The sequence below is a fragment of the Neovison vison genome, chromosome 7 (assembly GCF_020171115.1).
Source record: "Neovison vison isolate M4711 chromosome 7, ASM_NN_V1, whole genome shotgun sequence".
Taxonomy (NCBI): domain Eukaryota; kingdom Metazoa; phylum Chordata; class Mammalia; order Carnivora; family Mustelidae; genus Neogale; species Neogale vison.
Window position 1 is genome coordinate 37,474,766 of NC_058097.1, and position 25,989 is coordinate 37,500,754.

Consider the following 25,989-nt stretch of genomic DNA (forward strand, 5'->3'; position numbering starts at 1 on the left):
CACAGCATCAGCACCTCTTTGGTAAACAGTATTGGGGAAGAGAAACATCCTGGACAGGGAGCCTAGCATGCAGTTTAGAATGGAGGCTTGTTTCTATGAGTCACCTGCTCTCAGCAAACTCCTCCTTCCTGCCACTTTCCCCAGTACTACACACTGCAGCTCCCAGGAGCCCTGGCCCAGTCTCCAGCACCAGCTCACTTGAGCAACCTTCATCTCTCTGAGGTCTAAGTGTCTTCACCTTACAGTTCTACTCTGGCTGCTTCCTGAGGATCTTATTAGGGCACTGAATGAAACTTGGTAGGAAATGGCAGGATCTGACCATCTACAAAAATAAGAAAATGATACCATCTAATTCTGTGTCATTTGTATCCTTCATGGTGTGGTTGTAGGAGGCCTAGTCTTCTGGGGTGAGGCTGTGGGAGTTGAAGGCCACCTGCCTTAGAGAAAAGCTTCCACTGTGGAACATGGAGAAGAACTGCATCAAAAAGTCAGAGAATGACGCCCACTAGTCAGGCTGGTCAGGATGTGGAGAAGTCAGCCTCATAGACTGCTGACAGGAATTGAAAATATTTCAGCAGCTTTGTGAAGCAGTCTGGTAGCCCCTTGAACATTAAACATAAAATAACCCAGCAATTTACCCAGCATCTACCCAAGAGATGAAAGCATACATCCCCACAAAGACTTGTACACAAGTGTGGAACATAGCATATTCGTACTAAGAGGTGGAAACAGCCCAAATGCCCCTCAGCGGACAAGTGGATAAACAAAATGTGCCATCCCCACATAGATGAATACTCTTCAGTCATAAAAGAAATGCCACCTGAAGAGTATTCATAAAAGAAATGCCACCTCGGCATCAGGGAAATACAAATCAAAACCACAATGAGATATCACCTCACACCAGTCAGAATGGCTAAAATCAACAAGTCAGGAAATGACAGATGCTGGCGAGGATGCGGAGAAAGGGGAACCCTCCTACACTGTTGGTGGGAATGCAAGCTGGTGCAACCACTCTGAAAAACAGCATGGAGGTTCCTCAAAGTGTTGAAAATAGAACTGCCCTATGACCCAGCAATTGCACTACTGGGTATTTACCCTAAAGATACAAACATAGTGATCCAAAGGGGCACGTGCACCCGAATGTTTATAGCAGCAATGTCCACAATAGCCAAACTATGGAAAGAACCTAGATGTCCATCAACAGATGAATGGATAAAGAAGATGTGGTATATATACACAATGGAATACTATGCAGCCATCAAAAGGAATGAAATCTTGCCATTTGCGACAACATGGATGGAACTAGAGCGTATCATGCTTAGCGAAATAAGTCAAGCGGAGAAAGACAACTATCATATGATCTCCCTGATATGAGGAAGTGGTGATGCAACATGGGGGCTTAAGTGGGTAGGAGAAGAATCAATGAAACAAGATGGGGTTGGGAGGGAGACAAACCATAAGTGACTCTTAATCTCACAAAACAAACTGAGGGTTGCTGGGGGGAGGGGAGTTGGGAGAAGAGGGGTGGGGTTGTGGACATTGGGGAGGGTAGGTGCTTTGGTTAGTGCTGTGAAGTGTGTAAACCTGGTGATTCACAGACCTGTACCCCTGGGGATAAAAATATATGTTTATAAAAATAAAAAAAATTAAAAAAAAAGAAAGAAAGAAATGCCACCACATGAACAAACTGAAAACATTATGCTAAGAGAAAGAAGCCAGTTGCCAAAGACAGAATACCACACGATTCCATTCTATGAAAAGCCAGATTAGGAAAAGCCAAAGAGAGAGAAAGTAGATTAGTGGTTGCTTAGGGCTGGGGAGAGGGGCTTAGGAGGATAATAGCTAATGGGTTTTGAGGAGATGACAATGTCATAGAACCAGCTATGGTGGTGGTCATACATATCTGTGAATGTGTTAAAAGTCATGGAATGGTTCACTTTACATGGGAAAATTATTACTAAATAAAGCTAAAAGAAGAAGTTAAAGAATTCCAATCATCAGACAAATCTAGAGTGGACAATGTCCTACAAGACAGCTGGCCTGGACTTGTCAAAGAACCAAAATCATGAGAAGAAAGGGGGTGGAGATGAGAGGAATTGGGGGTTTTATACAGAAGGAGACAAAAGAGTATACCCAAGAAGCAAAATCATGCTATTTGTTATGCTCCACAAATAAGTGAAACCATATGATAATTGACTCTCTCTGCTTGACTGATTTCACTCAGCATAATCTCTTCCAGTCCCATCCCTGTTGCTACAAAAGTTGGGTATTCACCCTTTCTGATGGAGGCATAATACTCCATAGTGTATATGGGCCACATTTTCCTTATCCATTTGTCCATTGAAGGGCATCTTGGTTCTTTCCATAGTTTGGTGACCGTGGCCATTGCTGCTATAAACATTGGGGTACAGATGGTCTTTCTTTTCATTCCATCTGTATCTGTGGGGTAAATACCCAGGAGTGCAATTGCAGGGTCATAGGGAAGTTCTATTTTTAATTTCTTGAGGAATCTGCACACTGTTCTCCAAAGAGGCTGCGCCAACTTGCATTCCCACCAACAGTGGAAGAGGGTTCCCCTTTCTCCACATCCCCTCCAACACATGTTGTTTTCTGTCTTGTTAATTTTGGCCATTCTAACTGGTGTAAGGGGATATCTCAATGTGGTTTTAATTTGAATCTCCCTGAGGGCTAGTGATGATGAACATTTTTTTTTTCAACTCAGAGAAATACATGCTTTAATAGCAAGTCTTTCCATCTAGGTTACTGGTAAAAAGCAATGACTATATTAATTAAAACACTAAGGAATCACATACTGAGCTTTTTTCTATTAAGAGCAACACAAATACCATCAACTTGTGGTTGGGAACAACTTGTACATCAGATCAGACTTGAATACCAGCAAGATCAGGTCCTGCCGAAGGTAGATGGGGCCATGGAAGCTGTGAAATCAAATTTAGACCCCATAAGTTAGGGCACGAAGCCGATGTTTGGGGGAGCCACCCTGGCTGGCCCCTGACTACACTGAAGTGGCTCTGAGAGCAATTATCCTGGTAAAGCAGCTCTCACTTTGCATTTAAGATTGTCCTCCTGAAAAGGTCATGTGTAAATCAAATTTAATAAATCAAATTGATGAACATTTTTTCATGTGTCTGATACCCATTTGTATGTCTTGATTGGAGAAGTGTCTGTTCATATCTTCTGCCCATTTTTTGATATGATTGCCTGTTTCGTGTGTGTTGAGTTTGAGGAGTTCATTGTAGATCCTGGATATCAACCTTTTGTCTGTACTGTCATTTGCAAATATCTTCTCCCATTCCGTGGGTTGCCTCTTTGTTTTATTGACTGTTTCCTTTGTTGTGCAGGAGTTGGGGTAAATTGGAAGGGGAGGTGAATCATGAGAGACTATGGACTCTGAAAAACAATCTGAGGGGTTTGAAGTGGTGGGGGGTTGGGGGGGTGGGGTACCAGGTAGTGGGTATTATAGAGGGCACGGATTGCATGGAGCACTGCGTGTGGTGAAAAAAATAATGAAGAATACTGTTATGCTGAAAATAAATTAATTTAAAAAAAGAAGCTAAATCAAGGCAGGGACTTTGATTGGATCCTGACTGAAAACAGGTATCTGGGATAATGGGAAAATTTGACAAGGATTAGATTTCAAATGACAATATATAATACTGATGTATCTGGATGGAGGAAAAAGACCATTTATCTTTGCCCCTGTGGTTCTGGCCTAGAAAGAGCCTACTGAGTCTCATAGCTGTCAGCTCATGGTCATGGACATTTGGCTATTCCTGCTTTAGGGAAAGGAAGATGTCACGTTAACACAACCCCAACTGCTGGTTTATACATGGGTCATGGCAGAGCTAGTGGGATGGACTGTGGTGGACATGGAGATGCATCCCTCAAGGCCCCTGTAGAAGGTGCTAGTACCTCAGCTGCGGGGGTGTCGCCAGCACTCAGGCTCCAGTTGCCAGCCTTCCAGGATTGCCTCAGCCATGCCACGGCCACATGCTGCCACATAGTGGCTGATGGAGGCAGAGATAGAAATGCCTGGTCACTTTGGCCAAAGCAGGACAGCCCTCAGCCATGTCCGCTCCAGGGCCCTCTGTCCACTCCTACTTCTACACTCCCCTGTTCTTAGGTCATGGCTTCTTGGCAGACCTTCCTCACCTCCCACATGCTCCACTCTGCTTCTGGGGTCCGCATACTGCCATGCGAAGTTTCCCCCTATTCTAGGAGAAAGCAACAGTCTGCTTTCACAATGAAGATGAAAAGCCATGTCACTGCAGACTACATGGGAATGTGTGTCCTTTCTGGTATGGGCAGCTCAACCCTTCCTCTGCCAGCTCTGGTGAAAGACAGTCAGGCGAACTTTGGAAAGGGCTGGCTAACACCCTGATGCTTCACACAGTCTATCGAGAAGAGTCCTCCTGAGGTGCCCCTTGTCCTGTGTGATCCTAGGCAGTGACTTCCTCTCCCTACACTTCCACCTGAGCCTCTGCCTTCAGCTCAAGTCATGATCTTAGGGTCCTGGGATCAAGCCCTGCATCGGGTTCTCTGCTAATCAGGGAGCCTGCTTCCCCCACTCTCTCTCTGCCTGCTTCTCTGCCTACTTGTGGTCTCTATCTGTCAAGTAAATAAATAAATAATCTTTAGAAATCATGTAAATCAGAGTAGTCACTCTTCTACTTCAAACGCTTCAGGGTCTTCGAATAGCATCAGAGTAAAACTCAAACTCCCTACAAGTCTAAAAGACCCTGATGCCTCTGTCTCCCAGCTATCTTGTTATCTTAACCCACTCTCCCTCTCTCACTCTACTCCAGACTTCTTGCAGTTCCACTAAAGCACTAGTTCATTCCCACCTCACGGCCTTTGCACATACTGTTCCCTCTGTCTCAGCTACCTCTTCACAGTAATTCTTGCTGGATTTTCATCATGCTTCAGAGCTTGGCTCTACTGTCTCCTCCTGAGAAAGGCCTTCCTGCAGCCACCTTATGCTTAGTCATAGGCATCTGCTCCACTTCCTATCCCATTGCCCTGTTACGTTTCAGGAGTTCTCATAACTGGAGGCAATCATGGTGTCTTTCTCATGTGTTTTGCTTACCTATGTCCTGACCCTTTCTCCCTCCCTGAGGACAGACCTCTGCCTGTCTTGGTTCCTCTGTCGTCGTGAGGGAACACTTCCTGGTTCTTGACAGGAATTCAAAGAATATTTGATGAATGAATGAATTAATTGAATGAATGGATGGATGGATGGATGGAAGCCAGCTGGCCTTGACTGGGACACGCAGGCCGGAGGAGCCCCTGGCCCTCACTTGCAGAGGCAGCTCTTCAGATGAAGGCAGAGATGATACACGTCTGTTGCCTTCCATCCCGTGTTTTCGCCATATGGCTTGCTGCACAATGGGCTGAATTGCAGATGCTCTAACTTGGAGCTTTCTTGCTTTTGTGTGTTAATAACAAAAAGATGGAACATAGCTTACCACACATTTTGTGTTTGCTAACTATCTATATGTATATAAAACAGATGTCGGTGCTACTAGCCAACCCACATGTGAAGTGGAAGGAAAACAGAGCAATTAGAGAGGGAGAGAGGAGGCGGGTGCTGCCTGAGACCATGGCCAAGTCTCCAGAATTATGTGTGCCTCCCGTGGAAGGCGGGGTCTATCCAGGAGGTCATGGGCAAGGCAAAGCCGGACACAGAGATTTTACAGCCCCACGGCCCCCAGGATAGGGTCCAGCTCCTCATGAAGCATGACACAGAATGTGCTCCCTGTACTCCTGCTCGAGTCTTCCTCAGCCTCAGTGCTTTCCTTTCCCAGCTCCACTCACTCCCAGACATACCTGATGACTGTCACTTCCAGGATGGACCGCTCTCTCTCTAGCCTCTGAACCCTCCCTCTACATACCCCACCTCTGACCACGGCCTGCTCATCCCTCCTGGCCTTCACTCAGCAATCTTTCACTCAAATGTTTGAGACTGAGTGCCTCTGACGTGCCTTTGTGTAGCTACCTTCTGAAGCAAGGAAGACCCCAAACAAACAAACAAATGCACAATGAAAAAAATGTCTCACATGCGATGAAGGACAAAATATGGGGCTTAATTAAAAAGACAGAATTAAGCATTCATGCCACCATAGTAGCCACTTTGCAGGGCAACTAAATAGCTCTAATTGATATATAGAATATTTCTTTAAAGAAGATTCCAGTGAGTAGACTGAACAGCGGTGTGTCGAGGCAGGGGCGAAGCAAGGGTCCTGGGGACCTGGGAGGAGCAGTATTCCATCACGGACATTGCTTGGAATGGCAAAGCTGTGGGAATGATACAAACAGATGACTCTTAGTCCATTTCTCTTTTTTTAAGTTCTTCACAGACAATGTAAGACAAAAGTAATAATACTGAAACCACAGGAGCCAAGAGGAGAGTCTGAGGAAAGACAGGAAAGGGTTTTCACCTCCTGGGGGAGGCAGAACTTGAGGTCCAGCCTGTCCTCTCAGGCCCAACACCCATTACAGTCACCTCAGGACACAGCTAGTCCACACTGACTTCACTTAGCAAGATCTGCTCCGTCTGACCCAAAACTGCTCAGAAATTGGGTCAGGGTTTTTCCCAGGAATGAAGGCAGGCCAGACAGGGGAGGGACTTCAATGGGCACCAGGGCAGGACCTCTGACTAGGACCCCATGTTCCCTGGGTCTGGGAGAGTTGGACCCTCATTGGTTGGACCCAACCCATGAGGAATGAATGGGTGAAGCTTCCCCCAACTCCCAATCACCTCTATGAGTTAGGAAAACCGTATTAATGGGCCATATTAATGGCCCACCACCCTCTGGAGAATCATGCTTCAGAGCCCCTGCTTTCTAGAAATAGCTTTGAAATCAATGTACCGGGCTTTAGCCTTTGAGGCACTTTTCCAGCATGGCCAGCAGCTGCTTCTTCAGGGCCTCACTGTGCATGACCAATGTGGTCAGGTCTTCAGTGTCCCTCCACTTCAAGTGCCCGAGGATAGCCATGGCTTCATTATAGAGCTTTTGCTTCTTATTAGGTGGCAGCTCCATTATGGTCTCAGGAATTGGCTTGAACTGTCTGCTTGTCATCCTTGTACCTAAGAGGCCCCCAACACCCCCCCTAGAAAACAAGGAAGGTTCAATTAGTTGGTTCAATGTGTGCTCTTGCTGGAAGCAAGTCCACTGCCATGACAAGTGAGCACATTCACACACAGGCCAGAATGGGCTCTGCTTCATGCCCGCTCCACCCCTTGGTGCGGGGGGGCAAGGGTTTCTGGGGTCCTTGTTCCATTTGGCTCAGATAACTGACACCCAACGTGCCCTTCCCTAAGCTGTGCACTCACAGATGCAGCACAAAGCATCCCCCACTGAACAGCTCTGAGAACTGAAATCTTCTCCAGGGTCTGCAGTTTTCCTGCTTCCCATAAAACTCTCTCATCTTAAAGGACAGAGCTGAGAAGCCAGTGAATTTGCAAGGAGAATCATCTCAGTGGTGAGGCTGAGTTTTCATGATAATATGCACTTTGCCCCCAAACTTTAGTAATTTGCAGTGAAATCCTATGGTTAAAATACCCTGTGGACAGAAAAAGAGACCTTAACTCTGGAAGCAACTGTTTTTCTTGCCAGCCCTCCAGAGTGGTATGATGATAACTATCAAATAGAGCTTACTCAACTATTTCTCTTCCTGTCACCTCAAAAAGGGCATTCTTTTGAAGTGTAAATTTATGATCGATTTAAGGTGTATGATTTTGGTACTTGAGGCCCTATGTCAATGGAAAGTTCTTTCTGAGGAGGTGGGATGTAGGTTTGCTACAGGAAGGTGCCCTGGGGCAGGGGTCTCCAACTCAAGTGCCTTCAGGGAGCAAACAGTAGATGAAAGGAATGAAGAAGGATGAGTGAGACTGTGGGTGCTGGTGAGCTGGGTCCCTATCTAAATGGGCAGTGGCACTGTTGTTCAACAGAATACTAGAAGTCCTAGGCTCAGCAATCAGACAACAAAAAGAAATAGGAGACGTTCAAATTGGCAAAGAAGAAGTCAAACTCTCACTCATTCAGAATGACATGATATTTTATATAGAAAAACCCAAAATATGGCACCCCCAAGTTTTCTAGGACTTACACAGCTGTTCAGCAACATAGCAGGATACAAACGCAATGCACAGAAAATAGTTACATTTCTCTACACCAACAATGAGCCTAAGAAATAGAAATTAAGGAATCAATCCCATGTACAATTGCACCAAAACCATAAGACACCTAGGAATAAACTGAACCGAAGAGATAAAGGATCTGTACTCTAAAAACTACAAAGGCAAAGGAAACAAAAGCGAAAATAAACTTCTGGGACTTCATCAAAATCAAAAGTTTCTGCACAGCAAAGGAAACAGTCAACAAAACAAAGAGGCAACCCACGGAATGGGAGAAGATATTTGCAAATGACAGTACAGACAAAAGGTTGATATCCAGGATCTATAATGAACTCCTCAAACTCAACCCACACGAAACAGACAAACACATCAAAAAATGGGCAGAAGATATGAACAGACACTTCTCCAATCAAGAAATACAAATGGCTATCAGACACATGAAAAAATGCTCATCATCATTAGCCCTCAGGGAGATTCAAATTAAAACCACATTGAGATATCACCTTACACCAGTTAGAAGGGCCAAAATTAACAAAACAGGAAACAACATGTGTTGGAGAGGATGTGGAGAAAGGGAAACCCTCTTCCACTGTTGGTGGGAATGCAAGTTGGTGCAGCCTCTTTGGAGAACAGTGTGGAGATTCCTCAAGAAATTAAAAATAGAGCTTCCCTAGGACCCTGCAATTGCACTCCTGGGTATTTACCCCAAGGATACAGATGGAGTGAAAAGAAGGGCCATCTGTACCCCAATGTTTATAGCAGCAATGGCCACAGTTGCCAAACTATGGAAAGAACCAAGATGCCCTTCAACGGATGAATGGATAAGGAAGATGTGGTCCATATACACTATGGAGTATTATGCCTCCATCAGAAAGGATGAATACCCAACTTTTGTAGCAACATGGACGGGACTGGAAGAGATTATGCTGAGTGAAATAAGTCAAGCAGAGAGAGTCAATTATCAAATGGTTTCACTTATTTGTGGAGCATAACCAATAGCATGGAGGACAAGGGGCGTTAGAGAGGAGTAGGGAATTTGGGTAAATTGGAAGGGGAGGTGAACCATGAGAGACTATGGACTCTGAAAAACAATCTGAGGGGTTTGAAGTGGCGGGGGCGGGGGTGTGAGGTTGGGGTACCAGGTGGTGGGTATTATAGAGGGCACGGCTTGCATGGAGCACTGGGTGTGGTGAAAAAATAATGAATAATGTTTTTCTGAAAATAAATAAATTGAAAAAAAACTACATAGCACTTATGAAAGAAATTGAAGAAAACACAGAAAGATGGTAAAACATCTCACACTCACAGATTAGAAGAATAAGTATTGTTAAAATGTCTACGCTGCCCAGAGCAATCTATATATTCAATGCAATCTCTATCAAAATACCATCGACATTGCTCACAGAGGTGGAACAAAAATTCCTAAAATTTGTGTGGAACCAGAAAAGACCCTGGACACCCACAGGAATTTTGCAAAGTATGCCAATGCTGGGGGCATCAGAATGTCTGACTTCAAGGGTGCCTGGGTGGCTCAGTGGGTTAAGGCACTGCCTTTGGCTCAGGTCATGATTTCAGGGTCCTGGGATTGAGTCCTGCATCGGGCTTTCTGCTCAGCAGGGAGCCTGCTTCCCTCTCTCTCTCTCTGCCTGCCTCTCTGTCTACCTGTGATAATTGTCTGTCAAATAAACAAATAAAATCTTAAAAAAAAGAATGTCTGACTTCAAACTATATTACAAAGCTAGTATCACAAGACAGCATGGTACTGGCACAAAAACAAAGACATTAACCAATGGAACAGCATAGAAAGCCCAGAAATGAACCCTCAACTCTATGGTCAACTAATCTTTGACAAAGTGGGAAAGAATATCAATGGAAAACATATAGTCTCTTAAATAAATAGTGCTGGGAAAATTGGATGCCCATATGTAGAAGAATGAAAATGAAAAATTTTCTTATCCCTACCCAAAGGTAAACTCAACACGGATGAAATACTTTAATATGAGACAAGAATCCATCAAAATCTTAGAGAAGAACATAGGCAGGAAACTCTTTGACTTCAACCATGTCAACTTCTTCCTAGACATCTCCAATGTCAAAGGAAACAAAAGCAGAAATGAGGTATTGGGACTTCACAATATAAAAAGCTTCTGCACAGCAAAGGAAACCATCAACAGAACTAAAAGGCAACCTACAGAATGGTAGAGGATATTTACAGATGACACTACAGACAAAGAGCTGATATCCAAGATCTATAAAGAACTTCTCAAACTCGACACCTAAAGAACAAATATAATCCAGTTAAGAATACTGTTATGTCTTTGTAATAAAGCTTGAAATCAGGTAAGGTGATGCCGCCAGCTTTATTTTTGTTTTTCAACATTTCCTTAGCGATTCGGGGTCTCTTCTGATTCCATACAAATTTTTGGATTATTTGCTCCAGCTCTTTGAAGAATGCCGGTGGAATTTTGATCGGAATGGCATTAAAAGTATAGATTGCTCTAGGCAGTATAGACATTTTAACAATGTTTATTCTTCTGATCCAAGAGCATGGAATGGTCTTCCATCTTTTTGTGTCTTCTTCAATTTCTTTTATGAGTGTTCTGTAGTTCCTCAAGTACAGATCCTTTACCTCTTTAGTTAGGTTTGTTCCCAGGTATCTTATGGTTCTTGGTGCTATAGTAAATGAAATCGATTCTCTAATTTCCCTTTCTGTAGTTTCATTGTTAGTGTATAAGAAAGCCACTAAGTTCTGCACATTGACTTTGTATCCTGCCACGTTGCTGAATTGCTGTATGAGTTCTAGTAGTTTGGGGGTGGAGTCTTTTGGGTTTTCCATATAAAGAATCATGTCATCTGCGAAGAGAGAGAGTTTGACTTCTTCATTGCCAATTTGGATACCTTTTATTTTTCTTTGTTGTCTGATTGCTGTTGCTAGGACTTCTAATACTATGTTGAACAAGAGTGGTGAAAGTGGGCATCCTTGTCTTGTTCCTGATCTCAAAGGGAAGGCTACAAAGCTGTTATCACCAAGACAGCATGGTACTGGCATAAAAACAGACACATAGACCAGTGGAACAGAGTAGAGAGCCCAGATATGGACCCTCAACTCTATGGTCAATTAATTTTTGACAAAACAGGAAAAAATATACAGTGGAAAAAAGACAGTCTCTTCAATAAATGGTGCTGGGAAAACTGGACAGCTATATGTAGAAGAATGAAACTCGACTATTCTCTTACACCGTACACAAAGATCAACTCAAAATGGATAAAAGACCTCAAGGTGAGACAGGAATCCATCAGAATCCTAGAGGAGAACATAGGCAGTAATCTCTTTGATATCAGCCACAGCAACTTCTTTCAAGATATGTCTCCAAAGGCAAAGGAAACAAAAGCGAAAATAAACTTTTGGGACTTCATCAAAATCAAAAGTTTCTGCACAGCAAAGGAAACAGTCAACAAAACAAAGAGGCAACCCACGGAATGGGAGAAGATATTTGCAAATGACAGTACAGACAAAAGGTTGATATCCAGGATCTATAATGAACTCCTCAAACTCAACACACACGAAACAGGCAAACACATCAAAAAATGGGCAGAAGATATGAACAGACACTTCTCCAGTCAAGACATACAAATGGCTATCAGAAAAAATGCTCATCATCATTAGCCCTCAGGGAGATTCAAATTAAAACCACATTGAGAACCACATAGAGGGAACATTCCTGAACCTCATCAAATCTATCTATGAAAGACCCACAGCAAATATGATCCTCAATGGGAAAAAGCTTGCAGCCTCTTTGGAGAACAGTGTGGAGATTCCTCAAGAAATTAAAAATAGAGCTTCCCTGTGACCCTGCAATTGCAATCCTGGGTATTTACCCCAAAGATACAGATGTCGTGAAAAGAAGGGCCCAATGTTTATAGCAGCAATGGCCACAGTTGCCAAACTATGGAAAGAACCAAGATGCCCTTCAACGGATGAATGGATAAGGAAGATGTGGTCCATATACACTATGGAGTATTATGCCTCCCATCAGAAAGGACGAATACCCAACTTTTGTCGCAACATGGACGGGACTGAAAGAGATTATGCTGAGTGAAATCAGTCAAGCAGAGAGAGTCAATTATCATATGGTTTCACTCATTTGTGGAGCATAACCAATAGCATGGAGGACAAGGGGAGAAGAGGAGAGGAGAAGGGAGTTGGGGTAAATTGGAAGGGGAGGTGAACCGTGAGAGACTATGGACTCTGAAAAATAATCTGAGGGTTTTGAAGGGCCGGGGGGTGGGAGGTCGGGGTACCAGGTGGTGGGTATTATAGAGGGCACGGATTGCATGGAGCACTGGGTGTGTTGCAAAAATAATAAATACTGTTATGCTGAAAATAAATAAAGAATAAATTTTTAAAAATAGAGCTCCAATATGACCCAGGAATTGTACCACTGGATATTTACCCCAAAGATATAGATGTAATGAAATGAAAGATCACCTGCACCCCAATGTTCATAGTAGCAATGTGTGTGTGTATATATATGTATATATCCCTACCCAAAGGTAAAATGTATGTATATATATACATATATATACACATACATACATATATATGCAATGGAATATTAGCCATCAAAGAGGATGAATACTTACTATTTACACCCACATGGATGGAACTGCAGGGTATTATGCTAAATGAAATAAGTGAATTAGAGAAAGACATATATCATATGGTTTAACACATATGTGGCTATAAAAAACAGTGCAGAGAAACATAAGGGAAGGTAGTGAAAGCCGAACAGGAAAAAAAAAAGAGAGGGAGCAAACCAGGAGAAACTCTTAATTATGGGAAACAAATGAAGTGTTACTAAAGGGAAGGAAGTTAGGGTGTGAGGTAACTAGGTGATGGGCATTAACAAGGGCACAGGTTGTGATGAGCACTGGGTGTTACATGCAACTGATTAATTGTTGAACACTACATCTGAAGATAATGATGTACTATTTGTTGGATAATTAAATTTAAATACAAATAAAAAATAAAAGAGCAGTGGCTACCCCTTGACAGTTCATTGCTACCACACAGAATGCAAGATGTATATCCTGAGAAGTCTCATGATTATTAAATATTGATGATAAGATATTAATAGATGCAGCCCAGCTCGACTTTGGGACTCTCTTTGAAAGAGCAGAGTGTGAAAAGGGGAGACATTGATTTCAAAATGGACGTATTATGCCTCCATCAGAAAGGATGAATACCCAACTTTTGTAGCAACATGTACAGGACTGGAAGAGATTATGCTGAGTGCAATAAGTCAAGGAGAGAGAGTCAATTATCATATGGTTTCACTCATTTGTGGAGCATAACAAATAGCATGGAGGACAAGGGGATTAGAGAGGAGTAGGGAATTTGGGTAAATTGGAAGGGGAGGTGAACCATGAGAGACTATGGACTCTGAAAAACAATCTGAGGAGTTTGAAGTGGCGGTGGGGGGTGGGAGGCTGGGGTACCAGGTGGTGGGTATTATAGAGGGCACGGCTTGCATGGAGCACTGGGTGTGGTGAAAAAATAATGAATAATGTTTTTCTGAAAATAAATAAACTGGGAAAAAAATGGACAAACCTGGCAAAGACCACCTTCACCATGTGATCAAGTTGGACATTGCTAGGGAGGACTGTGGGTGTCACATGTCCCTAAAATGGCACTATGAGACAAGTCCTCCGCCTCTGTCTGTGGTATGCTTCCCGGGGGTCCACAACCCCAGGCTAAGCATGAGAAAGCATCAGACAGACCCAAAAGGAGAATCATTCTACAAATACCTGCCCGGTACCCCTCAACAGTACCCAGATCATAAAACAAGCCAAGTCTGAGAAACTGTCGCAGACCTAGGGAGATTAAGGAGACCTGAGGATTAAATGCACTGTGATCTTTTGAGCTGGATTCTGGGAAAGATCTTAAGACAAATGAAAATATCTTAATGCCTAAACTGGAAAAGTACAAATAAAGCCTGGATACCAGTTAATAGTAATCCATCAGTGTTAACTTCATACTTTTCTCAAGTGCACCATGGTGGTAACATTATGGAAAATGGGTGAGGGATATCTGGGCATTCTCAGCACAGTCACCAATGTGTCTGTAATTCTACTACTTCTGCAAAATTAAAGGTTTATCTGAGAGAATAGAACCCAGGCCAGAGAGAACCATGTTATGGGCTGGACCCTGCCAACAGGCAGTAAAACCTGCACCCACTCAGGAAGCCAAGTGTGGAGGCCTCTAGAAACATACGGCTCCCCTGGGGCTGAGCCCAGGCCAGCATCAGGCCCAGGAGACTGAACACTGCCCCTGGTCACCTTCCCCTCTGTTCCAAAAGAAGGGAGGATTCGGGGAGGGAAAACCAGTCATTTACAAGTTTTACTGAACTTTCCCCACGACACCCTTGAAGCACTCTTGCCAACAAGAGATACACTCATATGCACTAAACCAATATTTGATTTAGAACAACACTTCATGCAAAAAGTCACCAGGAATATCGACCAGCAAATTACTAGCTCTTTGCACAAAAGAAAATTCCCTGGTTTTCTGGATAAAATGATGCTCCGCCCACGACTAGTGGCTTCAGGTAGCAAATCCCCGGGTTCCCCTGGCAGACGTCCTGTTCTCTACCAGCTTTGACAGAATCTGAATAAGATATGTGCTCCCAAGATATGTCTCCAAAGGCAAAGGAAACAAAAGCGAAAATAAACTTTTGGGACTTCATCAAAATCAAAAGTTTCTGCACAGCAAAGGAAACAGTCAACAAAACAAAGAGGCAACCCACGGAATGGGAAAAGATATTTGCAAATGACAGTACAGACAAAAGGTTGATATCCAGGATCTATAATGAACTCCTCAAACTCAACCCACACAAAACAGGCAAACACATCAAAAAATGGGCAGAAGATATGAACAGACACTTCTCCAATCAAGACATACAAATGGCTATCAGACACATGAAAAAATGCTCATCATCATTAGCCTTCAGGGAGATTCAAATTAAAACCACATTGAGAGGGCGCCTGGGTGGCTCAGTGGGTTAAGCCGCTGCCTTCGGCTCAGGTCGTGATCTCGGGGTCCTGGGATCGAGTCCCGCATCGGGCTCTCTGCTCAGCAGGGAGCCTGCTTCCCTCTCTCTCTCTCTGCCTGCCTCTCTGTCTACTTGTGATTTCTCTCTGTCAAATAAATAAATAAAATCTTTAAAAAAAAAAAACCACATTGAGATATCACCTTACACCAGTTAGAATGGCCAAAATTAACAAAACAGGAAACAACATGTGTTGGAGAGGATGTGGAGAAAGGGGAAACCTCTTCCACTGTTGGTGGGAATGCAAGTTGGTGCAGCCTCTTTGGAGAACAGTGTGGAGATTCCTCAAGAAATTAAAAATAGAGCTTCCCTAGGACCCTGCCATTGCACTCCTGGGTATTTACCCCAAAGATACAGATGTCGTGAAAAGAAGGGCCATCTGTACCCCAATGTTTATAGCAGCAATGGCCACGGTCGCCAAACTGTGGAAAGAACCAAGATGCCCTTCAACGGATGAATGGATAAGGAAGATGTGGTCCATATACACTATGGAGTATTGTGCTTCCATCAGAAAGGATGAATACCCAACTTTTGTAGCAACATGGACGGGACTGGAAGAGATTATGCTGAGTGAAATAAGTCAAGCAGAGAGAGTCAATTATCATATGGTTTCACTTATTTGTGGAGCATAACAAATAGCATGGAGGACAAGGGGCATTAGAGAGGAGAAGGGAATTTGGGTAAATTGGAAGGGGAGGTGAACCAAGAGAGACTATGGACTCTGAAAAACAATCTGAGGGGTTTGAAGTGGCGGGGGCGGGGGGTGGGAGGTTGGGGTACCAGGTGGTGGGTATTATAGAGGGCACGGCTTGCATGGAGCACTGGGTGTGGTGAAAAAATAATGAATAATGTTTTTCTGAAAATAAATAAATTGGAAAAAAATAACAAAACAAAAACAAAAAAAAATAAAAAAAAAAAGATATGTGCTCCCACAATGGCATCTGGGAACAGCTATAGGATAAATGATTCCATCAAGCCCGCCCCTGAACACATTAGGTGGGGCTGGGGGACAAAGATGTAGAATGTCACTGAGGAAGGAAGCCATGGCCACTTCTCCTCCCTCACTGGATGCTCCTTGGATGGTGAGAGGCTGAAGTCAGGATTCCCTAATTCACAGGTGGGAAAGGGACATGTACAGGTGGAAGGTCTGGGGCCACCACACACTGATTTACTCCCCACTGTGATCTCTGCATCATGAAATGTCCTTGAAGGCCAATCCTGCCACAGAAAGGCAGAACAGGGCAGGAAGTCATGCCGGGAGCTGGAAACAGAAGCAGACAGGCAGTCACCTCCCCAGACTGTGCTCATGGGAGGACTGCAGGCAGTGCTGTGAGCTCTCCCACATCCCCAGCACAGGCTGCCCAGCACAGAGGCACAGAGCAGGCATTCAGTGATGTATCTGCTGAGCCCAATGCGGCAGACCATGCATTTGTCACTCCCCTGTGCTACGGGATCCATCAGAGGCACCTCACAGGAGGTGTAATCCAGCCCCTCCTCACGTCAGACCCACACAGCAGCCCGCTCTCTGATGCCACCTGACCCAAGGGGGAGACCACACCAGAATCCTTCCTACTCCTAAGACAAAGGTGGCAACCCTTCCTAGCTTCAAGAAAAGATGGGAAAAATCTGCCAAACCTCCATTCATATACAAAAACTAGCTCTCAAGTAGAAGCAGGTGGCAAAAACGGGGGACAGGGATGACCATCCTAGGAGAGTTTGCTGCTTTTTCTGCATTAGACTGTTGGTTTCAGAATGGGGTTGTCTCCATGGATGAGCTCATAAAATGGCCACACAGAATCTGCTCCTAGGCAGTGCTCAGCAACTCCCAGCTTCCTCCCTGCTTCCCTTCTGCAGTGACATGTAATGGTGACAGGGGAAGGAGACCATCCAAGGGACCCAGGACACCCTGATGTCTTCAGAAGCTGGGACCTATTCCTGAGGGGAGAGGCGCCCTCCAGGTCTGCATCACTCACATGTCATTTACAAGGATGTCCTGCATTTCTGAGACCTTCACACTCAGAAGCCTGTGTTTTCTTTTCTTTCTTTTTTCTTCTAAGAAGCTTTATTTTTTAAATTGTCTTGTGTTAGTCACCATAGAATACATCATTAGTTTTTTTTAATTTTTTATTAATTTCTTTTCAGTGTAACAGAATTCATTGTTTATGCACCACACCCAGTGCTCCATGCCATATGTGCCCTCCATAATACCCACCACCTGGCTCTCCCAACCTCCCACCCTCCCCTTCAAAACCCTCAGATTGTTTTTCAGAGTTTATACTCTCTCATGGTTCTGATGCAGTGTTCCAAGATTCATTGTTTGCATATAACACCCAGTGCTCCATGCACTTCTTGCCCTCCTTAAAACCCACGACCAGGCTCAACCATCCCCATTCCCCTCCCCTAAAACCCTCAGTTTGTTTCTCAGAGACCACAGTCTCTCATGGCTCATCTCCCCCTCTGATACCCTGTGCCTTCACTTTCCCTTTCCTTCTCCTAATGTCCTCCATGTTCTCCCTTAGGTTCCACAGTAAGTGAAACGATATATTAATTGGCTCTTTCTGCTTGACTTACTTCACTCCGCATAATCTCCTCATATTGATGCAAAAGTTGGGTATTCATCCTTTCTAATAGTTGTGTAATATTCTGTTATATATGTGGACCACATCTTTATCCACTTGGCTGTTGAAGGGCACCTCAGCTCTTTCCACAGTCTGGATCTTGTGGACACTGCTGCTATGAACAATGAGGTACATATGAACTTTCTTTTTAATACATCTGTATCTTTGGGATAAATACCCAGCAGTGCCATTGCAGGGTCATAGGGTAGCTCTATTTTTTTTTTTAGTTTCTTTTCAGCGTAACAGTATTCATTGTTTTTGCACCACACCCAGTGCTGCATGCAATCCGTGCCCTCTCTAATATCCACCACCTGGTTCCCCCAACTTCCCACCCCCTGCCCCTTCAAAACCCTCAGACTGCTTTTCAGTGTCCATAGTCTCTCAAGGTTCACATTCCCTTCCAATTTCCCTCAACTCCCTTCTCCTCTCCATCTCCCCACGTCCTCCATGTTGTTATGCTCCACAAATAAGTGAAACCATATGATAACTGGCTCTCTCTGCTTGACTTATTTCACTCAGCATAATCTCTTCCAGTCCCATCCATGTTGCTACAAAAGTTGGGTATTCATCCTTTCTGATGGAGGCATAATACTCCATAGTATATATGGACCACATCTGCCTTATCCATTCGTCCGTTGAAGGGCATCTTGGTTCTTTCCACATTTTGGCAACTGTGGGCCATTGCTGCTATAAATTTTGGGGTACAGATGGCCCTTCTTTTCACTACATCTGTATCTGGGTAGCTCTATTTTTAAGTTTTTGAGGAAACTCCACACTGTTTTCCAAAGTGGCTGCACCAACTTGCATTCCCACCAACAGTGTAAGAGGGTTCCTCTTTCCCCACATCCTCTCCAACACTGTTTCCTGCCCTGTTAAATTTTTTTAAGATTTAATTTATTTATTTGACAGACAGAGATCACAAGTAGGCAGAGAGGCAGGCAGAGAGAAATGGAGAAGCAGGATCCCTGCTGAGCAGAGAGCCCAATGCGGGACTCGATCCCAGGACCCTGAGATCGTGACCTGAGCCGAAGGCAGAGGCTTTAACCCACTGAGCCACCCAGGTGCCTTGCCCTGCTAATTTTTGCCAGTCTAACTGGGGTAAGGTGGCTTCTCGAGGATGGTTTTGATTTTAATTTCGCTGATGGCTAATGATATTAAACATGTTTCTCATGGGCCTACTAGCCATTTCTATATGTTTTCTTTTTTTAAAATTATTTTTATTTATTTATTTGACAGAGAAAGAAACAGCTAGAGAAGAAACACAGCAAAGGGAGTGGGAGAGGGAGAAGCAGGCCCCCTGCAGAGAAGGGAGCCCAATGTGGGGCTCGATCCCAGGACCCTGAAATCATGACCTGAACCGAAGGCAGAGGCTTAACCCACTGAGCCACCCAGGTGCCCCCGTGTTTTCAATAGGATGAATTAGGGACACAAAGATCATATCACAGAAGCAACTGCAATTCAGCAAACATGTCCCACAGGACAGAGACTTTGTGAGGTCTCTGTGGTTTCAAAGTCTTTTATTACAACACCCCCAAGGCTGGCTGCCCTGCAAGGCTTACAAACAGCAGCTCCAGATGGGCCTCCAGCCTGACCAATGATCATTCCACCCACAGCTTGCTCCAAGCTCCCCTTCTTTTTCATCTCCTCAGCGACGCAGCACAGCAGCTTCATGATGTCTTCTACCTTGAGGGGTTTCTTGGCGAACCTCGAAGGAAGCATTTCAAAGGGAGAGTTCTAATGAGTGTCAGAGTATTTGCACCCAAATGTCACTCTTGCTAGAGTTTGGAGGACAGCTTCATGAAGAGAACAGGAGCTCTGCTGTATGCAGAACTAACAGCACAGAGGAAGTCAGGGAGCCGCTAGTGAATAAGCACAGAGAACCCGCAGAATGCACCAGAGGTCTTCCTTGCCCTCTGCGTAAGTTCTCATTCATGACAGATTACGGAACAGGCCCAGCCACAAGCTGCATCTGTTCATCACAAGTGAGGCAAGCATGCCCTGTCTCACATCTATGGCCTTCTGCCAGCCCAGGCACCCCCAGTACACAGAGCCTGGCTGAGGGCAGAAAGTCCCAGTCTCGAGTCCTCTGTCATGTTACAGGGCAACAGAGCCATGCCAAGTCTGAGCAGGGGAAAGTACTGGGCTCCATGACCACCTTGGCCTGTGCCAACACCTGCCTCACCTGTAAAGGGAGATAAACCACCTACAAGCTGGATTCTGGGAAGGTCGGAGGGGAGTGGATGCAAAGTACCTGTTGTGAGTCTGGAACACGCGGCCCTGAGACCGGATGGCTCTAAATGACTATTCTGTTACTGATACACACCACTGGCATTTCTGTAAGCAACCGCTCCTAACCCTCATCCAGTTCTGCATGGGGGATAAAAAAGGCAGGGACAGGACGGCCCTAAGGATGACCAGTAAGATGGAACAAACAGAGAATAAAAGAAACCAAAGAATTCCAGAAGTTTTCAGGTGTTTGCATAGACAGACAGACGGACCTTTGGAACAATGACCTAAGAACAACTCTCTGTGGTCAGCAAATTGTTATCCACACTGGTGGGAAATGGACAGGCACACAGGGCAAAGGAAGGGTGGGCATAGAGAGCCACAACACTGACGGGACCCCTGACAGGACCCAGAACCCAAATCAAAGTGGCCATGAGCTGGTACTTCTTTTGGCTTCACCTGGACCCAAAGCTGGAAGGGTGCCTTCTTTCCTTCACTCCCCTTTTCATGCAAGCAGTCCCTAAAGGATCTTGACACAGTCTGGGGCAGACCCTTTGCTCAAGAACTCTTGGTTACGTCTCCTTTTGACCCAAGGAAAATCCAGAACCAGACACTCCTGTAGAAATCATCCTCAATCCTAGGAGAGAATTTTGAGCCCCGAGAACAAGTCTGTAGGTCTACTGGATCACCACAGTCGGGGTTCAGAACCTCTCTGCCATTCCAAAAGAGACTAAACTAGTGTCCTGGGCTCTGGCCCCTACCATGTTCTAAATCAGTGATTCTCCATAAGTGCACCCCCACTTCGGACAGCAAAACTTGAAGAGAGTATGACCCAGACATCTGACATCGGCTACTTAGACCTTGAGTTCAGAAAGTGCAAACAAGCACCCCACAAAAGTGTCTGTTGGACCATGTGATGTGTGGAGGCATTGAAGGGGCAGGCCCTGCAGGGGTTCTCAAGGGACTGTAGGAGAAGTCAGGAGTGCCTGCCCCCTGCCCTGCTCTGGCATCGTGTGTCCTGGATGTGCCAGCACACCTCTGAGCTTCCTGCCCTTTTGCTCACTACTGGCAACTCCTTGCAGGGAATGGAATATCTGTCCATTATCCTGAAGAAAAGGGAGATGAAGCTTAGACCTGGAAAGGCCCCTCTGGGGGCTGCACTGAGCTTCCCATTTCCAGGTACATGAAGATCCCAAGCATGGTCTTTAAGGCTGGCTCCCTGGCCAGGGGACTCTGCCCAGACACCACTCCTAAAACGGGGTTTCTGCACGATTATTGACCTGCACGTGGAAACACTTCTGCAGGGCAAGAAAATGTGTACAAGGAAGCAGGAAATAGCCATTTCACACTCTGGTCCATCAAAGAACCTAGCTTCCCACCTGCTCTGAATGACTTCATACAAACCCAGAGGGGCTAATAAAGCATCATCATGCAAAGACTACTTACTTCTAACCTCTTTTCAGCACAGGCAGACAGGCCAAGGCAGGAGCTCAGGGCTCTGTGGACCTGGAGGGCTAGCTGGTGTCCCGGTGTGTGGGAGGGCATGAGAGTATGTGGCTCACCTCTGGCTGGGTTCAACAGCTTCACACCACAGCAAGATGTGGCACTATGGCTGCTTCAATGCAAGACAGAGCTGGTTTAATTTCCGTGTAAGAATCATTTTAGAGTTTAGAGCATCAGTAGACTCTTGTGCAAGAAAGGTTTGTCACCCCATCTCCTGAGTCCTTGCTGGAAAGTCCAGCCTCCTGACTTCTTGGGGACTGCCAGATTGAGGAAGGAAGCCAAGTCCTGCTTCCCCTCCCACTCCAAGCTTGCCTTTGTCCGTGAGCAGCAAGGAAGTCAGTAAGGAGGGAGGAGGGAGGAAGAGTACGCTGATGGGGACAGGCCTCAGAGGGTGGGAATGGGGTCTCCCCTCCCCATATCACACCTATTTCAGAATCAGATTTGTCCACAACATGGGCTCTGGTCACAGAAAGCCCATCTGCCAGCCACAGGGAAGGCAAATGCCAACTTGAAGCCCTGGTTTCTTGCAAGTACCAGGCTGGTCTGCTTATGACAGCAAGGTTCTGGGGAAGTGGGAGATGAGCCCATTCCTGGGACTGCATCCCGGCTTTTTGAGATGGACCAGATTGTGAGATAGCAGGGAGAGGAAGGCTTCAGAGCTAACACAGACTTCTGTGCACGGTGTTTAAAAAAAAAAATTAGAAAAGCAGAGACCCTTAAGGAGTCAGAGTGATCGTGCTCACCTGCCATCCTCAGTACTTTCTACTTCTCTGTTGGAGTTTATGAAACTCCTCTGTGTGGCCTGGCTCTTGCAAGCCTTGGGTCCCCACTTCTGTAGGTCTGCTCCAAACATCCCATGTGGGACCCCACTAGCACTTTCAGATATGCCCACAGACTTTTTAACGACTGAAGTGTTTCCAGTATTTAAAAACCAGAGTTAACATATATCAGAGTTCTGAGTTCTCTTGAAAAATCAAAAGAACCCCTCCCCACAGACTCAGAGGCCAAAGCTAAGCAAGTTCTGGCAAGGCGACCTTACCTGAGCAGAGGCCCTTAAACAGGTCATTTGCAACCTCTCAAAGTCACTCTGCTTCTTCTTTTAAAGGCTAAAGAAGCCACCAGTCCCCACCACAGGAATTGTCCCCTCTGAGATCCCTAACACCCATTCCTGATCATCTCTAAACTTTATCTTCAGGGCGAGGCCAGGGGTGGTGACAGAGTATCCTAGGGCTCTCTCCCGGATTTGTAACACCTGCCGCCCCACCCACGCACCTGGGAGGCAGACGAAGGTGAGGCACACTCTGGGTTACTGCAGATGGCACGTACAGGCGGGTAACTCAAGAGGTCTTACACACTCTGTTGGGTGCCAGGTCCCTGAGTCCCACTGTCTGGGTTGTAACCCCAGCTGGGCTGCTTCTGCTTACTTCTGGAGTGACATGAGCCTCTCTCTGTTTCAGTGTCTTCATGTGGGCAACGAATACCTTAGCGACGTGGATCCGGCTCCACGCCCCACCTCACCTGCGCCACATCGGTGCACCCAACCCTTCACCTGCTGGGAGGCGACCCCTGGCGCCAGGGAGACCTAAGGACTGGCTTCTCTGGCCCCACCCAGGGTCTCCTAGCCCCGCGTCCGCCCCAGCGCGCAGACCCGCCCCCTGACGCCTTCTGGCTCACCCACGCAGGAGGGAATTCTGGTCCCCACTCACCGTGCTGCCCCTGGCGCCGCTGCTGCTTCTGCTGCCACTGGTGCGGCTGCTGCCACTGGTGCGGCTGCTGCAGCCGTGGCTGCTGCCACTGGTGCGGCTGCTGCAGCCGTGGCTGCTGCCACTGGTGCGGCTGCTGCAGCCGTGGCTGCTGCAGCCGTGGCTGCTTTTTCTCTTGTTCTGGCTCCGCTACCGCTGCCATCCCCACCTTCATTCTCTCTTCCGCCAACCCCCATCCCATGGTCCCGGCAGCTACCACCACAGCCACTACCACCACCACTGCCACCACTATGGCCACTATCGCCACTGCCCTCACAGACATGCTGTGCTGCTTTGGCACTTTCACCTTCATAAGATGCCTCTCTGGCTTCTGCTTGCTCACCACACACGTTTTATCTGGGCTTCCGTTACACCTTCCTCAAGCTGGGGGAGGCCTCTCTCTTTGGTCTTTGATTCGGTATCTCTTACCCTTGGGCCTAAGGAAGCTCCTCCCCATCTTCACTGGGCTTGAGGGAGAGCCCAGCAACACACAGAAGCTCAAGGTGATAAGTTAATGTTTTCTGAATGTATAGGCCAAAGTCCAACATAGGCTGTCCCCCATCCACTGCAGCAGCGCGGGCCTCTGGGTCAGGGGTTTGAAAGGCTAAGCACTGGCTTCACTCCTAGGGTTCCAACAGAAGGGGGAGTCCAGCTTCCAGGACAGAGCTGAGGTCGGGGAACTTCTTGAGAGGGGGCAGAGCTGTGTGTGGTGGGCTTGCAGGGAATCCTTCACAGGGAGCGTGGAGAAGATTTGCCACACACACCCCCACCCCAAAACACACAGGCACACACACACACACACACACACACACACACACACACACACACACGGGCTGGTCTTGAACCATCTGAAATCTGTAAATCTGTAATCTCTGGGGGCTTTCTATGGACCAGACCACTTAATCCTGACACTGTCCTCCCACCTAGGCTGTATTACAGCTGCTCTATTACAGATAGGTGCAAGAGCTTGGTCTGCCCAAGGCCACCCAGGTAGGGAGTATCAGGGTTCACACTCTAATCTGGGTCCACCTGGCTCAAAGCCCTCACTGGGCCTCTTTCACACAAAGTCGGATCCCGGAGTCCTGGGATCGAGTCCTGCATCGGGCTCCTTGTTCAGTGGGGAGCCTGCTTCTCTCTCTGCCTCTGCCTGCCACTCTGCCTGCTTGTATTCTCTCTCTCTCTCTCTCTCTCTGACAAATAAATAAATAAATAAATAATAAAATCTTTAAATATACACACACATTGCTGAATTCCTGTATAAGTTCTAGCAATTTGGGGATAGAGTCTTTTCGGTTTTCTACATACATATCATGTATCTGCAAAGAGTGAGAGGTGGACTTCTTTGCTTATTTGGGTGCATTTTATTACTTTTTGTTATCTGATTGCTGAGGATAGAATTTTTGGTACTAAGTTGAACAACAGTAGTGACACTGAACATCTTTGTAGTATTCTTTTTTTCCACTACTTTTATTTTTTAATGTGTTATGTTAGTCACCATACATCATTAGTTTTTGATGCCGTGTTCTAAGATTCATTGTTTATGGATAATACCCAGTGCTCCATACAATTTGTGCCCTCCTTAATACCCACAACCAGGCTCACCTATTCTCCCCACCCCCTCCCCTCTAAAATGCTCAGTTTGTTTCTTGGAGTCCACAATCTCTCATGGTTCATATCCCCTCCAATTCCCCCCTTCACTTTTCCTTTCCTTCTCCTAATGTCCTCCTTTCCTTCTCCTAATGTTTTCCATGTTCTTCCTTATGTTCCACAAGTAAGTGAAACCATATAATAATTGACTTTTTCTGCTTGACTTATTTCACTCAGTATAATCTCCTCCAGTCCCATCCATAGTGATGCAAAAGTTGGGTATTCATCCTTTCTGGAGGCCGAGTAATATTCCGTTGCATATATGGACCACATCTTCTCATTCATTCATCTGTTAGAGGGCATCTCAGCTGCTTTCATAGTTTGACTATTGTGGACATTGCTTCTGTGAACATTGGGATGGGGTTAAAACCCAGTAGTGCAATTGCAGGGTCATAGGGTAGCTAGCTTTAATTTTTTGTGGAATCTCCACACTGTTTTCCAAAGTGGCTGCACAAAATTGCATTCCCACCAACAGTGTAAGAGGGTTCCTCTTTCCCTACATCCTCTCCAACATTCGTTGTTTCCTGCCTTGTTAATTTTTGCCTTTCTAACTGGTGTAAGGTGATATCTCAATGTGATTTTTTTCCCCAATTTATTTATTTTCAGAAAAACAGTATTCATTATTTTTTCACCACACCCAGTGCTCCATGCAAGCCATGCCCTCTATAATACCCACCACCTGGTACCCCAACCTCCCACACCCCCGCCACTTCAAACCCCTCAGATTGTTTTTCAGAGTCCATAGTCTCTCATGGTTCACCTCCCCTTCCAATTTACCCAAATTCCCTACTCCTCTCTAATGCCCCTTGTCCTCCATGTATTTGTTATGCTCCACAAATGAGTGAAACCATATGATAATTGACTCTCTCTGCTTGACTGATTTCACTCAGCATAATCTCTTCCAGTCCCGTCCATGTTGCTACAAAAGTTGGATATTCGTCCTTTCTGATGGAGGCATAATACTCCATAGTGTATATGGACCACAT

At 45.6% G+C, this 25,989-nt stretch overlaps 1 protein-coding gene across 1 annotated transcript; it reads right to left on the reverse strand.

The window, feature by feature from the left end:
* Positions 1 to 19,389: 19,389 nt before the first annotated feature.
* LOC122913807 (antigen LPMC-61-like) lies at positions 19,390 to 23,718 on the reverse strand. Its single transcript, XM_044260433.1, has 2 exons — positions 23,321 to 23,718; positions 19,390 to 19,590 (listed from the first exon to the last, which is right to left on the reverse strand). The coding sequence occupies exons 1-2, from the start codon at positions 23,667 to 23,669 to the stop codon at positions 19,565 to 19,567; spliced, it is 375 nt and encodes a 124-aa protein (XP_044116368.1). The 5' UTR covers positions 23,670 to 23,718; the 3' UTR covers positions 19,390 to 19,564.
* Positions 23,719 to 25,989: the final 2,271 nt, after the last annotated feature.